We start from the raw sequence: 19580 nt of genomic DNA on the forward strand, positions 1-19580 counted from the left end.
CGACAAGAACTTTTGTTGTCGGAAAAATTGAGAACCAGCTCTCAAACATTTGTTGTCTGAAATTCCCGACAGAAAATGTCCGATGGAGCATACACACGGTCGGATTTTCCGACAACAAGCTCACACCGAACATTTTTTGGCGGGAATTCCGACCATGTGCACGCGGCATTAGGTATGTTCATTAATTGCTATCACATTTGCAAAAATGCATATCATTTGATGCACATTTGAAAAAGGTATATCGTTTTTTTTTTTCTTGGAGAAAGTTTTTTTTTTGTATATAAAATTACGACACATACAGTACTGAATGAGTTGTAAAATATATGTAAACAAGCTGACAGAGTATGTAAGTTACAACAAATTTACAGGCAATGCCTGCTGTGCAACGTAATTGTCACTTTATTTACTACCTTGTGCCCACAGAGACATGTTTTTTTGTTTCAAAGTAGCAATTTTTTGGTAAAAAAAATATTTTGTAAAACAGAAAGTTGCTACTTTGGAATGGTTTAAAGGTTTAAAAGGGTTGTAAAGGTTCACAGTTTATTTTAAAAAAAACATGTCATACTTACCGTACCTCCACTGTGCAGTTTGTTTTGCACAGAGTGGCCCCCGATCATCCTCTTCTGGGGTCCCACTGCGGCTCTCGCGACTCCTCCCCGCAAGAGCTAACCCCCTTTGGGAAGCGCTCTCCCAAGGGGGTTAGCTTGCGGGTACGTTCCCATGCCATACAATCAGCATCCATAGGCGCCAATTATATGACTCTGCCCCGCCCCCCGGTGGCTGCGTCATTGGATGTGATTGACAGCAGCGGGAGCCAATGACTGAGCTTCTATCAATTGTCCAATGAAGAGCCGACAAGAGCTGGGGGAAAGCAACACGGGATCGCACCCATGGAGATTCTGGTCTCAGGTAAGTAAAACGAGGGCTCGGGGGGGGGGGGGGGGTGCGCGGTGACTGCAAGGTATTTTTTTCACCTCAATGTATAGGATGCATTAAGGTGAAAAAACATGAAGCTTTACAACCCTTTTATTATAGGCTGGAGGTCCTCAAAGCAGTTTAGAATGTGAATCAACATGTGCCCATTTCATTAGTCTAAGTTTAAAGCAGAATTTCAGTAATTTTTTTCAACTTTCCATTAATTAAATCATGTGCCCTTGTTTTAACTTTGGATAGTAATTTTTTTTTTCTGCCAGTAAATACCTTATACAGTCCACTTCCTGTTTCTTGTCTGGTCATTAGCATAGGCTTATGACATCATGCACAGCTCTCTCTCTCACTCGCATGTGAGTTTGCCAGGAAGGGAGAGGGGATGAGTCTTAAGAGGGTCAATGAGAGCTGCAGTGCTTCAGAGCTGAAGGTGTGCCTCTGTGTGTCTGTGTAAATCGAGGAAGTGAACAGGCAGAAGCTTCAGCTACCCACAGTTAAAATGGTTGCAGCCAGACTCAATGGAGGGAGATTTCTGCTGCAAATTTGGCTAGTACAAAATCACAGTATATATAAAATAATATGCAAAGAGTTTGGAGGAAAGCTTCAGAATTGCAAAGGTGTTTCTCTTACACATTATGTGAGCAGACTGCAGTTCCTCTTTAAGAACTGAGCACCTATGGCCCTTTTGTGTTCCTGTTCTCTCTGTTTTAGGAGTAATTGAATCCATTGCAGTCTACAGAAAAAGGTCTACAAGCGGGCGCAGCCTCTAACAAGCAATGGCTCAACAGGTTAGTGTAGCATTAATGTTTTCCTATACCTCCTGTTGTCACACATTCCTATTGGTCCACTTTAATGGGCTGCCTCACTGGTCAATAAGATTGTGCAGGAGATAGGAAGTAGTGGGCAAACTTCAATGCAATTAAGGCCAAAGCATTGTGTGTCAGAACAGTACAGCATTAATTGTATCTACAGGCTTTTGGAGGCGATCGAAGATAATTTGTACCTGTAACATCTTTTTTTTTCTGACAAATTCTATTTAAAGTAGAAAAAGTGAAAATGAATCATGGTGGTGGATAATATTTCCAAAGCAGACCACCATACAAGCCAAGTAACATTTTAAAATAATACATTTCAGCCAGTCGCATGTGTTTTTTTAATCTAGCGGTTTGCTGTTAAAGATATTTTGGACTCCCATTTTGCTTTCATCTGTTCAACTAAATCGCTTCGGCCACTTTTGTTTAAGTGGCGTGCTAAGAGTCGGAACTTGTCTGTTGAAGTTGGAAGTCTTTTCTTCCAAAGACTTAGTAGTTCATAGACCTGTGCAGCCAGGTTATCTGGGTTCTTTAGTCTCACCAACTGGACAGTACTCCGCTGAATAGGAAGAGACAGAAACAACTCACTGGCATCCTCTTCTGAGAGTTCACGAGCCAACCATTTCAGCACGCTGTCCCATAGAAGGTCTGTCAACAAAGGAAATAACTGTCAACTAATAACAGTATAGGGAAAATTGTAAAGCAAAGGAAAGAGGTGCTGTTCATAGTAACCAAGTTCAAGTACAGGTAACATAATAAAAAGTAATATTAGAATGGTAAAAGCAAGTAATATTTTCAGTATAATACATGGCCAATGAAAATCCAATAATGATAAAATCCCCAAGGTTCCTACGGTCTAATCCCCAAATTATCAGGGTAAGAAGACACCAAAATATAACCAAACAAATGCCAGATGGAGGAGTCTCTGGTATAAATCCAATACAAAATCTCTCAAAATTCTAAAAGCCTGGCTATGACTTGTGACTCCACATTTAAAAACATTATGAAAAGTAGGGAACACATTTAGGCATGTACCGTATTTTCCGGCGTATAAGAAGACCATTTGTACTTAAAAATATCCCCCAAAAATCGGGGGTCGTCTTATAGGCTGGTACCTGTATGCAGAGTCAGACTGCAGGCATCCATGGTTCAAAAGCCGCACCTCCTTCTCGTCCTGTTCTATGATAGGCGGAACACTCAGTTTCCCAGCAGAGCCTGTGTTCAGTGTTCCGCCTATCACGGACGTCCTCTCGTCCGAGGATGTCCATGATAGGCGGAACACTGAACACAGGCTCTGCTGGGAAACTGAGTGTTTTCGCCTATCACGGAACAGGATGAGGAGGAGACGTGGCTTTTGAACAATGGACGCCGAAGTCTGACTCTGCATACAGGGATAAGGTTTAGAGATCGGAACAGTGAGGTAGGCAATGGGCACAGTGAGGTAGGCAATGGGCACAGTGTGTTATGCAATGGGCACAGTGAGGTGAGTCAGAAGGGGGTCATCTTATAAGGTGAGTATATCCCAAAACCAACCTTTTAGCTGGAAAATTAGGGGGTCTCCTTATACGCCCAGTCGCCTTATACGCCGGCAAATACTGTATACATTTATATAATGGTACCAATATTATATTAAAATTAATGCAATAGACAACAATATAAAATTCTAGTCAAGAGACACACAATTACTAATAAAACCATCACCCAGCCCCTAAGTGAGCTCCCAACACATATATTTACCAATATATAAAGTTCATATATCAGGGCAATGCATCCAAAATACACTGCTCAAAAAAACTAAAGGACCACTTTGAAACCACATCAGATCCCAATAGGGAAAAATATAATGCTGGATATCTATACTGATGTGGACTGGTAACGTGTTAGGAATGAAAGGATGGCACATCATTTAATAGAAATGAAAATTATCAACCTACAGAGGGCTGAATTCAAAGACACCCCAAAAATCAAAGTGAAAAAATTATGCAGGAGGCTACTCAAAATGGTATGCAGTAGCTTGTATGGCCCCCACGTGCTTGTATGGATGTCTGACAATGTCGGGGCATGCTCCTAATGAGACAACGGATGGTGTCTTGGGGTATTTCCTCCCAGATCTAGACCAGGGCATCACTGAGCTCTTAAACAAACTGAAGTGCAACCTGGTGGCATCGGATGGATAGAAACATAATCACCAGAGGTGTTCTTTTGGATTAAGGTCAGGCAAGCATGGGGGCCATTCAATAGTATTAATTACTTCATCCTCCAGGAACTGGCTGCATACTCTCGTACTCTCGCCACATGAGGCAGGGCATTGTTATGCATCAGAAGGAACCCAGGACCCACTGCACCAGCATAGGTTCTGACAATGGGTCCAAGGATTTAAACCTGATACCTAATTTCAGTCTGGGTGTCATTGTCTAGTCTGTAAAGGTCTGTGCGTCCCTCCATGGATATGCCTCCCCAGACCATCACTGACCCACCACCAAACCCATCATGCTGAACTATGTTACAGGCAGCATGAGGTTCTCCACGGTTTTTCCAAACCCTTTCACATCTGTCACAGGTGCTCTGGGTGAACCTGCTCTCATCTGTTAAAAGCTCAGGGCCCCAGTGTTGGACTTGCCAATTCTGGTGTTCAATCGCAAATGCCAATTGAGCTCTGCGGTGCTGGGCAGTGAACACAGGGCCCACTAAAAGATGTTAGGCCTTCCGGCTACCCTCATGAAGTCTGTTTCTGATTGTTTGGTCAGAGACATTCACACCAGTGGCCTGCTGGAGGTCATTTTGTAGGGCTCTAGCGTGCTCATCCTGTTCCTCCTTGCACATAGGAGCAGATAACGGTCCTGCTGATGGGTTAAGGACCTTCTATGGCCCCGTCCAGCTCTCCTAGAGTAACTGCCTGTCTCCTGGAATCTCCTGCATGCTCTTGAGACTGTGCTGGGAGACACAGAAAACCTTCTGGCAATGGTACATGTTGATGTGCCATCCTGAAGGAATTGGGCTGCCTGTGCAACACATTAAAGGATCCAGGTATCACCTCATGCTATCAGAAGTGACCCTGACCCTAGGAAAATGCAAAACTAGAGGAAAATCAGTCAGCAAAGATGAGTTAAGCCTCGTACACATGCACATTTTTCTCCACAAGAAAGCTGCTGGGAGAGCTTTTTGCCGAGAAAACCGTGCGTGTGTAAGAGAACCTGCTCTCTATTTTCTCATCTGAATTCTGGGCAGAGTGTTTCCTGCCGACAAAAACGTTAGTGTGTATGCTTACCTGTCCCCAGGTAAACCCGTGCATGCTCGAAAAGACTTTGACGCATGCGCGGTAGCATACAAGGGTAGTGTAGGGTGTAGTAATATGGCGGCAACGGCATCGAATGTGATGAACGCAGGCTCGTCGTAGTCGGTGACGTCACCGCATTCTTGCCATTCAAAAGAACGGCGGTTCTTTTGAATGGCCGTCTGTATGCACGGCTTTGCAAGGAAAGCTTGCCAGGAATCCCGTCAGGAAAACCAACGTTTTTTTCCTGATGGGATTCCTGGCCGTGTGTACAGGGCTTAAGGAAAAAAAAGTGTCAGTAGCCCCCACCTGTAAAACAATTACTGTTTTGGAGGTTTTCTCATTGTTGTCCATCAAGTGCACCTGTTGTTAATTTTATTAACACCAAAGCAGCTGAAACTGATTAACAAACCCCTACGCTACTTAAATGAACAGATCAATATCCCAGGTGTTTAATTGACTTGATTCTATACTCTGATTAAAAACATTTCTTTAAGCAGTGTATATAGGTCAGTCTAACACTACAGTACGTGCAAAAAGATTATATTTGTCCTATTGACTTGTTGACTTGTATCCAATATCTCAATAAAATATATAGTATGTTCGACTGTTAGGACTGAGCCCCAATTATAATCACCAAGAAGCCATGGATTAAGCATATTTGAATAATGTTTGTAATTCCACAATTCCAGCCTTTATGCCTTTAAATGTCTCTTACATACAATGCATATGTTGATTTTGTAAGTAAGGCCCCACGTGCTAAGAATGGAGATTGCACACACTGATGGAGCATCTTTCAACTAGGTCTGTATCAAACTATGTACTGTATATAACACAAGAGGGGATAGAACATCTCCAAGTATGCATGACATCCGATGTACTGGACAGAACACTGCAGTATAGCAGGCCTGACTCTGCATCTGAACCAAAATATCAGTTAACACATGTCCAATACTAGGATCAGAAAAACAACATCCCCTGAAATTTTATTAGTGGCAACAGGCGTCAATGTTCCCAGCTGCAAGATTTAATACAATACATCCAATGTGATGGTATAATAGGTAGCCAATAGGGATGAGCCGAACATACCCGAGTTCGGTTCGCATCAGAACGTTCGAACAGACCGCGGGTTCGCGGGAACATTTAGAACCCCATTGAAGTCTATGGGACTCGAACGTTCGAATTCAAAAACGATCATTTTAAAGACCAATATTCAATTTAATGTTGGTAAACGTCTTTCAGAACCCGGGTCTTGCCCCAGGGAACATGTATCAATCGAAAAAAATATTTTAAAAACGGACGTTTTTGCGGAGCAGCGATTTTAATGATGTTTAAAGTGAAAAAAAAAATGAAAAATTCCTTCAAATATCACACCTGCTGTGTGTCTCTAGTAGTGGCACATGTTTAGAAATGTCCCTGCACAACATTAAATTATTATAAGAACAAAGTAATTTAATACTGGTTGCGCACGTGCTGTGTGGGAACAATATCTTGATTATTTTAGGGGTGGTGGGGGGGTGGCATTATCTTTTTGGGAAAGCAAAATTGTAGAAAAAAGGGCACCCCTCAAACATACTGTAATTGTAGCGCAACAAAGAGCCACGTGCAAAGTATTGCATCAAAAATTGTTATTAGGCGCCCTTGTTACACAGGGGCATAAAAATGTGTCCGTAGGCGCAACATAACACTGCAACCCCTCCCAATATCTGTAATTGGAGCGCAACAAGGAGCCACGTGCAAAGTATTGCATCAAAAATTGTTATTAGGCGCCCCTGTTACACAGGGGCATAAAAATGTGTCCGTAGGCGCAACATAACACTGCAACCCCTCCCAATATCTGTAATTGGAGCGCAACAAGGAGCCACGTGCAAAGTATTGCATCAAAAATTGTTATTAGGCGCCCCTGTTACACAGGGGCATAAAAATGTGTCCGTAGGCGCAACATAACACTGCAACCCCTCCCAATATCTGTAATTGGAGCGCAACAAGGAGCCACGTGCAAAGTATTGCATCAAAAATTGTTATTAGGCGCCCCTGTTACACAGGGGCATAAAAATGTGTCCGTAGGCGCAACATAACACTGCAACCCCTCCCAATATCTGTAATTGGAGCGCAACAAGGAGCCACGTGCAAAGTATTGCATCAAAAATTGTTATTAGGCGCCCCTGTTACACAGGGGCATAAAAATGTGTCCGTAGGCGCAACATAACACTGCAACCCCTCCCAATATCTGTAATTGGAGCGCAACAAGGAGCCACGTGCAAAGTATTGCATCAAAAATTGTTATTAGGCGCCCCTGTTACACAGGGGCATAAAAATGTGTCCGTAGGCGCAATATAACACTGCAACCCCTCCCAATATCTGTAATTGGAGCGCAACAAGGAGCCACGTGCAAAGTATTGCATCAAAAATTGTTATTAGGTGCCCCTGTTACACAGGGGCACAAAAATTGTGCCTTAGGCCACGTGCAAAGTATTGCATCAAAAATTGTTATTAGACGCCCCTGTTACACAGGGGCACAAAAATTGTGCCTTAGGCCACATGCAAAGTATTGCATCAAAAATTGTTATTAGACACCCCTGTTACACAGGGGCAGAAAAATTATGCCTTAGGCCACGTGCAAAGTATTGCATCAAAAATTGTTATTAGACGCCCCTGTTACACAGGGGCACAAAAATTAGGCCTTAGGCCACGTGCAAAGTATTGCATCAAAAATTGTTATTAGGCGCCCCTGTTAAACAGGGGCAGAAAAATTAGGCCTTAGGCACTGCTGGCGGAGCACAGAAAAACAAAATTTCTTACTAGCTAACAGCATGAAAAGTGAGGAGGAGAAGGATATTCCATCAGCAGCACAACAGGACAGTCACTCAGCATCAGCAGTCTCAAAGGGATCTGATATTTCAACACAAAATTCTTATTCAGTAACATCAGCATCAGGTGCTTGGTAGCCGGTGTTGATCCAAGCCTGATTCATTTTGATGAAGGTCAGTCGATCAACAGAGTCGGTGGAGAGGCGTACCCTGTGATCGGTCACAAAGCCTCCAGCAGCACTGAATGTGCGTTCTGAAAGAACACTGGATGCAGGGCAAGCCAGTAGCTCAATTGCGTACTGTGCAAGCTCTGGCCAGTGATCCATCCTCAAGACCCAGTAAGCCAGAGGATTTTTCGTGGGGAAGGTGTCCAAGTCGGATCTTGCCGCTAGGTATTCCCAGACCATGTAAACCAGACGCTGGCGATGGTTGCTGGAACCGGTCAGACCTTGGGGCTGCGGACTAAAAAATTGTCTGAACGCATCGGTCAGACGGCCACCTTCTCCACCGCTCCTTCTCTGACTCACCGAAGCCTCTGCAAGACGTTGTCCAGGGCCAGGTTTTGGTAATCCCCCCGGTTCTGGGAACGCATTGCACAGACCCTTCTGCAAGGCCTCCCGCAGTAGTTTCATCTTCTGCTCCCTCTGCGATGGCAACATAAGATCCGCTACCTTACTCTTGTAACGTGGATCAAGGAGAGTTGCCAGCCAGTAATGATCCCTCTCCTTGATAGCACGTACACGAGGATCCTTACGCAGGCTTTGCAGGATCAGGGAGGCCATGCAGCGTAGGTTTGCAGAGGCATTCGGGGCACAGTCCTCTCGGTCACTGAGGACGACAGGATCCTCAGCCACCTCATCCCAGCCACGTAAAAGTCCACGTGTTCCTTGGGACTGTAAATGATCCCTTGAAGACTGCTGCTGTTGATGCTGAGTGCTAGGCTCCACCTCCATGCTGCTGATACAATCCTCCTCCTCCTCCTCTTCCTCATCCTCCTCCTCCTCTTCCTGTGTTCCAGGTGGGCAAGCAGGAACAGTGTCTGGATAAAGGGGGCCTTGAGAGGTAAGGAAGTCCTCCTCTTCCTCCCTCTGTTCTGCCTCAAGGGCCCTGTCCATTATTCCACGTAGGGTGTGCTCCAACATGTGAATAAGTGGGACAGTATCACTGATGCATGCACTGTCACTGCTCACCATCCTCGTGGCCTCCTCAAATGGTGACAGGACAGTGCATGCATCCCTGATCAAGGCCCACTGGCGTGGTGAAAAAAAACCAAGCTCCCCTGAGCCAGTTCTGCTGCCATATTGGCACAGGTACTCATTGATGGCCCTCTGCTGCGTGTGCAGCCGCTGCAGCATGGCCAACGTAGAGTTCCATCTGGTGGGCATGTCACAGATTAGGCGGTTCTTGGGCAGGTTGTATTCCCTCTGGAGGTCTGTCAGCCGAGCAGTGGCATTATATGACCTCCGGAAATGCACACAGACTTTCCTGGCCTGCCTCAGGACATCCTGTAAGCCAGGGTACCTGCCCAAGAACCGCTGCACCACCAAATTGAGAACATGCGCAAAACAGGGCACATGGGTGAGTTTTCCACGTCGCAGGGCAGAGAGGAGGTTGGTGCCATTATCGCTGACCACCATTCCAGGCTTCAGCTGGCGTGGCGTCAACCACCTCTGAGCCTGCCCCTGCAGAGCTGAAAGAACCTCTTCCCCAGTGTGGCTCCTGTCTCCCAAGCACACCAGCTCTAGGACCGCATGGCATCTCTTGGCCTGCATTCCTGCGTAGCCCGTCGTACGCCTACGGAGCACGGCTGGTTCTGAGCCAACATCACCACAGGAAGAGGCCACAGAGGAAGAAGAAGAGGAGGGGGTGGAGGAGAGAGGTGTGTCACAAGCAGTTGTAGTGTTTTGGAGGCGTGGTGGTGGAACAACCTCCAAAACTACTGTACCTTGACCTGCGTCCTTCCCAGCTGCCAGCAGAGTCACCCAATGGGCCGTAAAAGACAGGTAACGTCCCTGTCCATGCCTGCTGGACCATGAGTCAGCGGTAAGATGCACCTTACCACTGACCGCCCTGTCCAGCGAGGTATGGACATTGCCTTCCACATGCCGGTAGAGAGCCGGAATCGCCTTCCGTGAAAAAAAGTGGCGTTTGGGTACTTGCCACTGAGGTACTGCACATTCCACAAACTCACGGAAGGGGGCAGAATCTACCAACTGAAAAGGTAGCAGTTGAAGTGCTAGCAATTTTGCTAAGCTAGCATTCAACCGCTGGGCATGTGGATGGCTGGGAGCGTACTTCTTTCGGCGCTGCAGCAGCTGGGGCAGGGAAATTTGTCTGGTAATATCAGTAGATTGGCCGGATGTACTACCACTACTACGTTGTGACACACCTATTTCTACAGCTTCGGTGCAGGCTGCAGAGAGGACTGGGGGTCTAGTGGGGTTTGAGGTCACAGAAGGGCAAGGGGAGGACCGCTTTGGTCTTTGGTGTGGGTCTTTCTGGTATGCCTGCCAACGAGCTGCATGGCAGGTCGACATATGTCTGGACAAGCATGTGGTGCCCAAGCGGGTGATGTTTTGGCCACGCGAGATACGCTTGAGACATATGTTGCAAACAGCAAAGGTAGGATCTGATGAACAGGTTTCAAAAAAGGCCCACACCAAAGAACTTTTGCTGTACCGTTGAGACACAGCAGCGCCACGTAATGCAGTTGGTGTACTGCCCTTAAGCTGACCCCTGGAGGGCTTCCTGCCTCTTTGAAGATGTGCCTGTGCCTCGTCCTCTTCCTCCTCCTCCTCTCTCCTACCAGGCACCCAGGTAGAGTCAATGACCTCATCATCCCCTCCCTCCTCATCATCACTGGCGACAACCTGGCAGTATGCTCCAGCTGGGGGAACATCACTCCCAGATTGTTGTCCCTCTCGGCCACCCCCTCTCCCTGGGCTCACATCAATGCCTTCCTCTATCAGTGTTCCGTCATCGGAGTCTTCAAAACGCTGCGCATCTTCAGCTAGCATGTACCCAACACTGTGTTGAAACAGTTCGGGGGACTCCTCAGGAGGACACGGTGGGACTAGGGAAGGATTGTGTGATCCCATTGTGCAGAGGGTAGAGGACGCCTTGGCAGCTGATTTGCCAGACAAACTATAATCAGTCTGTGTGAGAGAGGATGAGGAGGATGAGGACGGCTTGGTCATCCACTCAACTAATTTCTCAGCATGTTGAGGCTCAACACGGCCAGCTCCCGAAAAGAAGGACGAGCGGCCACGGCCACGTGCTGAAGAGGATGCACCACATCCATCACCAGCGTTACCTCTAGAAGCAGAGCCTGCTTGCCCTCGTGACTCTCTGCCTCTCTTTGTCCTTCCAGCCATAGTTATGCGTTCAGGTGTTATGTAACAAAATAGTCGCTGTCACACCAACTGCGTTCAGATGGTATTACACAGCAACCACACAGTAAGAGCGACTTGGCTCAAGTGTAAAGTAACAAAATAGTCGCAGTCACACCAACTGCGTTCAGATGGTATTAAACAGCAACCACACAGTAAGAGCGACTTGGCTCAAGTGTAAAGTAACAAAATAGTCGCAGTCACACCAACTGCGTTCAGATGGTATTAAACAGCAACCACACAGTAAGAGCGACTTGGCTCAAGTGTAAAGTAACAAAATAGTCGCAGTCACACCAACTGCGTTCAGATGGTATTAAACAGCAACCACACAGTAAGAGCGACTTGGCTCAAGTGTAAAGTAACAAAATAGTCGCAGTCACACCAACTGCGTTCAGATGGTATTAAACAGCAACCACACAGTAAGAGCGACTTGGCTCAAGTGTAAAGTAACAAAATAGTCGCAGTCACACCAACTGCGTTCAGATGGTATTAAACAGCAACCACACAGTAAGAGCGACTTGGCTCAAGTGTAAAGTAACAAAATAGTCGCTGTCACACCAACTGCGTTCAGATGGTATTAAACAGCAACCACACAGTAAGAGCGACTTGGCTCAAGTGTTATGTAACAAAATAGTCGCTGTCACACCAACTGCTTTCAGATGGTATTAAACAGCAACCACACAGTAAGAGCGACTTGGCTCAAGTGTAAAGTAACAAAATAGTCGCAGTCACACCAACTGCGTTCAGATGGTATTAAACAGCAACCACACAGTAAGAGCGACTTGGCTCAAGTGTAAAGTAACAAAATAGTCGCAGTCACACCAACTGCGTTCAGATAGTATTAAACAGCAACCACACAGTAAGAGCGACTTGGCTCAAGTGTTATGTAACAAAATAGTCGCTGTCACACCAACTGCTTTCAGATGGTATTAAACAGCAACCACACAGTAAGAGCGACTTGGCTCAAGTGTTATGTAACAAAATAGTCGCTGTCACACCAACTGCTTTCAGATGGTATTAAACAGCAACCACACAGTAAGAGCGACTTGGCTCAAGTGTAAAGTAACAAAATAGTCGCTGTCACACCAACTGCGTTCAGATGGTATTAAACAGCAACCACACAGTAAGAGCGACTTGGCTCAAGTGTTATGTAACAAAATAGTCGCTGTCACACCAACTGCTTTCAGATGGTATTAAACAGCAACCACACAGTAAGAGCGACTTGGCTCAAGTGTTATGTAACAAAATAGTCGCAGTCACACCAACTGCGTTCAGATGGTATTAAACAGCAACCACACAGTTAGAGCGACTTGGCTCAAGTGTAAAGTAACAAAATAGTCGCAGTCACACCAACTGCGTTCAGATGGTATTAAACAGCAACCACACAGTAAGAGCGACTTGGCTCAAGTGTTATGTAACAAAATAGTCGCTGTCACACCAACTGCTTTCAGATGGTATTAAACAGCAACCACACAGTAAGAGCGACTTGGCTCAAGTGTAAAGTAACAAAATAGTCGCAGTGACACCAACTGCCTTTAGTTGCTATTAAACAGCACGCACGCAGTAATAGCGACTGCGGTCAAATGCGATTTAACAGCACGCACGCAGTGACACCAACTGCCTTTAGTTGCTATTAAACAGCACGCACGCAGTAATAGCGACTGCGGTCTAATGCGATTTAACAGCACGCACGCAGTGACACCAACTGCCTTTAGTTGCTATTAAACAGCACGCACGCAGTAATAGCGACTGCGGTCAAATGCGATTTAACAGCACGCACGCAGTGACACCAACTGCCTTTAGTTGCTATTAAACAGCACGCACGCAGTAATAGCCACTGCGGTCAAATGCGATTTAACAGCACGCACGCAGTGACACCAACTGCCTTTAGTTGCTATTAAACTGCACGCACGCAGTAATAGCGACTGCGGTCAAATGCGATTTAACAGCACGCACGCAGTGACACCAACTGCCTTTAGTTGCTATTAAACAGCACGCACGCAGTAATAGCGACTGCGGTCTAATGCGGTTTAACAGCACGCACGCAGTGACACCAACTGCCTTTAGTTGCTATTAAACAGCACGCACGCAGTAATAGCGACTGCGGTCTAATGCGATTTAACAGCACGCACGCAGTGACACCAACTGCCTTTAGTTGCTATTAAACAGCACGCACGCAGTAATAGCGACTGCGGTCAAATGCGATTTAACAGCACGCACGCAGTGACACCAACTGCCTTTAGTTGCTATTAAACAGCACGCACGCAGTAATAGCGACTGCGGTCAAATGCGATTTAACAGCACGCACGCAGTGACACCAACTGCCTTTAGTTGCTATTAAACAGCACGCACGCAGTAATAGCGACTGCGGTCAAATGCGATTTAACAGCACACACGCAGTGACACCAACTGCCTTTAGTTGCTATTAAACAGCACGCACGCAGTAATAGCCACTGCGGTCAAATGTGATTTAACAGCACGCACGCAGTGACACCAACTGCCTTTAGTTGCTATTAAACAGCACGCACGCAGTAATAGCGACTGCGTTTCTGTGTAATTCAATAGCCCAGTTGCATTAACAGCGACTGCGCTTCTGTGCAAATAAATTGCACACGTGCAGTAACAGGTAATGCGTCTGTGTGTGCAATTAACTAGCACACGTTAAATAACACAGAATAATTATATTTAAAGTAAATCCCTAATGCAGGCAATACAACACGTTAGAGCGCTGCATGTAGAACAATCTCCTGCCTGACAGATACTAATAGATAAACTAGCTGAGCTGTACAGTTTATAAATATATTGACAACGCCTAAGGATGTGAATATATTCTCTACAAACTGTACTTTTAACTATACTGACTACACTTCCTACTCTATCTATCTATCTATCTATCTATCTATCTATCTAGTTAAGACACTGTGTCTCTATCTCTCTATCTCTCTCTGTCTGACTGACTGATCTTCTCTAGAACCGCCAACACACTACACTAGGCAGCCGTGCAGGCTGCCTTTTATAGTGGGGGGCGTGTACTAAATCCCCCTGAGCCATAATTGGCCAAAGCCACCCTGGCTTTGGCCAATTATGGCTCTTCGTTTTTTGAGCGCTGTGATTGGCCAAGCATGCGGGACATACAGCATGCTTGGCCAATCATCAGCGCTCAACGCCCCAGTGAATTATGGGACATTTTGTGTCATTCGAATTTGGCGCGAACGACCCGTTTTGTTCGATTTTCGACGAACGAGCGATGTTCGATTCGAACATACGTTCGAATCGAACGCGGAGCTCATCCCTAGTAGCCAAATACTTTTCCCCCTATCTGTGCTGTATGGGCATATTGGGGATCGACTGGAACCTCAGGTAGTGGGAAAAATGCCTGACTGGTTTCATTAGTATGATAACAGCTGCATCAGAGGCTAACAGTAAGATATTAACCTTAGTGTATTATTTTACTGAAAATTTGTGCTTGATAAACTGTTTTGCTAATATTGTACGACATAAAAAATTAGAAGTGGCACAATTTTATTCTACAGGGTGTGTGTTTTAGCTTCATCTGGCAAATTCGCCTGCAGGCTAAAGGCTCATATGTACACACGATTGGATTTTCCGACGGGAATTGTGTGTTGACAGAATGTTGGCCTAAAATCCAACCGTTTGTACGCTCCATCGGACAATTGTTGTTGGATTTTCCTCGTACAAATGTTGGATGGCAGGCTTATACATTTTCCGCAGACCATGGTCTGTTGTCAGATTTTCCAATTGTGTGTACACAAGTCTGTCAGCCAAAAGTCTAACGTACAAACACGCATGTTTGGAATCAATGCTCACCAAACACGACATTAGCAGAAGGTGCCCAGAGGGTGGTGCTCAAGAACTGAAATTTCATATAGTACGTCACTGTCATAGATATGCAATAAAGTCTGGCAGTTTACCTGTCTCATGTGTTCATGACCCTCATTACCTGACCCTCTTTCTGGCTGTCTTTTATCACCTTCCTCCCTGTACGGCTCCACCCCAGGCCATCCCAGGAAGCCTATATTAACCACTGCACTGCTAGTCTGCTTTGCTGTTCAACCTTTGTTTGTAGCTTGTTCCTGTCTGCAGTGTGTTACGTTTACTTTCCTGTGTACCGACCTTGGCTCGTCTCTGACTTCTCCTGTTTGCCTGTTTCCCTGACCCTTGGCCTGTTCCTTGTTTACCCTTGTCTGCCAGTTGCCCCGACCTCGGCTTACCCATCACTATCACTTGTCCTGGTTGCTGCTTCCCCTCTCTCCCTGCGGAGCGTGACCTTGGGGACCCCAGGGGTCGTGACCTGTATCCAGTTGCGGCGAAGGCCATCCTCACCACCAGAGGCTCTGGTGAACACAAAGCTGGGTCTTAGACTGCGCGCCCTGGGGAATCTTGGGCTCACGCTTCCTCTCTGATCGCAGCAGTCGTCCATGGGGTTCACTACCCTGTGGTGCATCCCTGACCCCAACAGGATGCACTTGTCACCTGGCCACAGGTGACCTGACAGTCACTACGTTTGTGTTTGTTGGCTGAGAATTGTGTGCCATTTGTATGCAAGACAAGTTCCTGGCCAACGCCCTTCGGACAAATTTCCAACGCTTTGTCTGTGGAAAAACCGTTTGTGTGTACGAGGCTTTATGTGCTCTTTTCACCACTTACTGTATAAGGAAGATTAGACAGCAGCTCCCCAGATGATACATTCAGCTGGTCCATGTTTGTTCTATTTCAAATAGGGTAATGTGACTGTAGCATGACAGGCAAACAATGTTGAATGTCACTCAAGCCAAAAACAGCAAAGGATTTCCCAGTGAGTGCTTTATAAATATACCCCTTAATCATATATTTAGTGTCCTGCTGTTTCTCTTATCTCATGACAACCTACAAGGCAGGTTCTATCCAACTGGTAGACCCTCTGCAGCAGGTGGTCTTTGATTAGGATTTATTAATGACAAGAAAGAGGTACTTTTTTATCAAAATAATATGATTTGGAAACGAATGTACTTTAAAAAGAAATGTGCTATACTTAATACAGAAATGATTACCTCTAGGATCTCTTGTTATTAATTTTGTACTTGATGGGCGACTGATATATTTCTCCACCTGGGAGTATAAAACAATAAACAATGTACCATGTAAAATTATATCAGTGATTTACAAAATTGAATAAGTCAACAGCTGCAATGTTAATAGCAGAACAAATAAAACAATTATATATTTTACTTTATACAAAAAGGATATTATTTCAAACACAATTTACAACATTCTAAGATAATTTAAGATTGAAAAACAATTTTTAAATGAAGAATCTTTTGCAGACTAAAGTTTTTTTTTGTATATTGTAAGTGGAACTGGTCGCCTGGCTGACACTCCTCACTCTATCTTGGGTGGCTGTGTGGCTTGGCGGCTGGCCAAATTTATTGGCAACAGGTATGTGGGCACAACCACTTACTAACTAACTTATAACTTATAAGGAGCTTCCATTAAGACCTGCCTGAAAAACCGAGACAAATCTGATCAGACTACCCTGGCGAAAGGGGCCATAAGCTGTTAGAAATCAACTGAAACAGCGATTTTGAAATCTCTGTATTAATTCTTTACAAAGGTCAGTGAGGGCTTGCTTCAAAGCTCTTTTTGGCTTGTAAAGAATATATAAGCAGTGGAATTGCTAGCGGTGGTCAGATAGGGCACAGGCCCCACTTCCCTTGCAGGGTGCAATTTGTTCTGACAGGGGCGATTTGGGGTAAGGGGCCTTTGTTGAGGCGAAAGTGGAGGAGAATATAGCTTGTAGCTGAAATTTTGCACTCGTTTTCCCCCTGCAATTTGTCTAGCACACTCTCTTTGATTTGTACTCCTGACCCTTTCACATACTCCCAACCCCTGGACTATGTGGGTTACACACCTGATCCCTGCACGTGATGCATTAAACAACTTGACGCCTGAATGATGTGTATTAGTTACTCCTGACTCTGTGTTACATACTTCTTACTCCAGCAGTGCATGTCTATGAGAACAGAGAACGAGAAGAGAAAGGAAGGGATGGATGGATTTTCAACTAAGCAAATATAGACATTGAACATGGAACCTACAATATTTATAGGGTCCATGAAGTAAGTAAAGAAAAGTCTCTCTCCTCTTTTAACCCCATTTTAAAACCAATACCCTACCTTTAACACCCTCACTTCTGTCTAGCAAGCACTTATGTTCCTTCCTTGTAGGACTGGCAACTGAATGCTAATCATGGACTATATAAGTGCATTTACAATATTTATATATAAATATGTATTTATATAGGGTTCCTATGCATGACCAAAATAACCATTTGTTTTGGGCAAAGAAATCCATCACCTGCTTTCCCAAAGTATCAGCTGGATAGAGCTCAAAATATTTTCGTCTAGTGTACGTATATGGTTGATCACTATATTCCCTGATCATCCTGTTCTAAGCAAAATGGTGCTCTGTTTTTATAGATGTGGGCTTTCCCTAATTGTCCAAGTACCTTGGTGATCGCATGTCTACTGCTGATTGTATGCAGAGTAAACAGGAGAAAAACTATTCTGAAGTGGGTTGATAGGATGGCATGCAATCAGGGCCATAGTCGGTGCACTTACTGTAGATAGGGTCCCAATGAATAACAGTGCCTTAGGACCATAAGAGATATGGGATGGGATCAGGGATGGACTGGCCATTGGTACTACAGGGAGTTTCCCGGTGGGCCGATGGCTCAGTGGGCCGACTTCAGTGACAGTGGACTGCCACCCCCCTCCGCTCCTCTGTCTCTCCCTTCCAGCAGCGCTCACCTCCTCTCCCTCCCCACAGCGCTCACCTGGGGGGAACAAAGAAGCAGAGGGAGGACCGGAGGAGCAGGGGGGACAACAGAGGAGCATGGGGGAGGGGACAGACAGCTGACTCAACAGCTATGGCCTGGGAGTTTCTCACTTCTGCCTAATCTTGTCCCATAAGGGGGGGCATTAAACTGATTCTTTGACCCGGGTGAAATAATGTCTAGCTTCCCCACTGGTACTGCCTATAAGAGTACCAGTACCAGCTGTTCTACTCTAATAAAGTAGAACGGCTAGTGGCTAGTGAAGGGGGAGAGGGGGCTTGGGTGGCCGGGGGGGGGGGGGTGCGGGAGTTGTCCAGCCGTTGTGGGTGAGACCTGTCAAAGTGGGCCAGTCTGGATGAAGTCCAGGGCCAAATTTCTGTCCCTGTCCAGCCCTGGATGGGATAGGGAAAGTATCAGGTGCCACAGTTTAAGGACTTACTAGAAGTAATTACACCAAGTGTATATGGTAAAAAGGAGATAAAAAAAACGGATCCTGGTGCTTTTCAGAGGATGGCTGTAATGGGATTGGTGCTTTATGACCAACCTGTGTGGGGTTATAAGAAGTCAATATGTACCTCTTTTGTGTTTCATAAAATGGTCATTGTTTGGGGTATTGTCTATTTTTACTCTTTTGTTTCTGCAAATCCTGGTGACATTTGTAGTGGGAACAAGTCAACCCAGGCGTATTTTCTTCTAGCTGCTCCCTTGTAATGAGTTAATGTTACATACTGTATATTTTCAAATCTTTGCAACTGTGTTGCTGTTCTTTACTAGCAAAAAAAAAGTACATTTCTACACACTTGTATTGATTTGTTCCTTTCAATTGCATCTCTCTTGGTTACAAATATACAGTATGAGATGAATGCTACTATTTCTCCTTACCTTGGGGAGAGTAATAGGAAGCTTGCATACTGGTGTCCTTTGTCGTAAAGAGCTATCAGTTGATAGTCCAGTCTTGTAGCTTGTAGCAATATCTTCCTTAGATACTCTGTAGAATGCTACTGTCCCTTTATAATGTGGTGAGCTATAATTTCCAAACTCATCAACAACACTGAGATCAAAGGATATTCTGTGCATTTTTTGTGAGTGAAATGTCAGCCTGTATGTTTCATTGGATTCCGTGCCATCTGAAAGACATTAGATAATTGGGATAGTATAGAAGATCTTTAGCCAATTAGACATTGGGGTTGATTTACTAAAACTAGACAGTGCAAAACAACCCCATTGTATTCTTAACCACGTAAGCCCCGGACCAATATGCAGCTAAATGCCCAGAGGTGTTTTTACAATTTGGCACTGCGCTGCTTTAACTGGTAATTCCGCGGTCATGCAATGTTGTACCGAAACTAAATTTGCGTCCTTTTCTTCCCACAAATAGAGCTTTCTTTTGGTGGTATTTGATCACCTCTGCGGTTTTTATTTTTTGTGCTATAAACAAAAATAGAACGACAATTTTGAAAAAAAAATCAATATTTTTTACTTTTTTCTATAATAAATATCCCCCAAAAATATATATAAAAAAAAACAAAAAATCCT

General features: G+C 45.1%; 1 protein-coding gene across 1 annotated transcript in view; it reads right to left on the minus strand.

Annotated features, from left to right (window-relative positions):
- Nucleotides 1-1928: 1928 nt before the first annotated feature.
- DTHD1 (death domain containing 1) overlaps nt 1929-19580 on the minus strand; it is a 104709-nt gene continuing 87057 nt past the window's right edge. Inside the window, exons 8-10 of the mRNA XM_040335147.1 lie at nt 18927-19171; nt 16264-16321; nt 1929-2387 (exon numbers count right to left, since the gene is read on the minus strand). Of these exons, the coding sequence (XP_040191081.1) occupies nt 2086-2387; nt 16264-16321; nt 18927-19171 (605 nt within the window). The 3' untranslated portion in view covers nt 1929-2085. The remainder of the gene's footprint in view (nt 2388-16263; nt 16322-18926; nt 19172-19580) is intronic.

The sequence above is a fragment of the Rana temporaria genome, chromosome 1 (genome assembly GCF_905171775.1).
Source record: "Rana temporaria chromosome 1, aRanTem1.1, whole genome shotgun sequence".
NCBI lineage: Eukaryota > Metazoa > Chordata > Amphibia > Anura > Ranidae > Rana > Rana temporaria.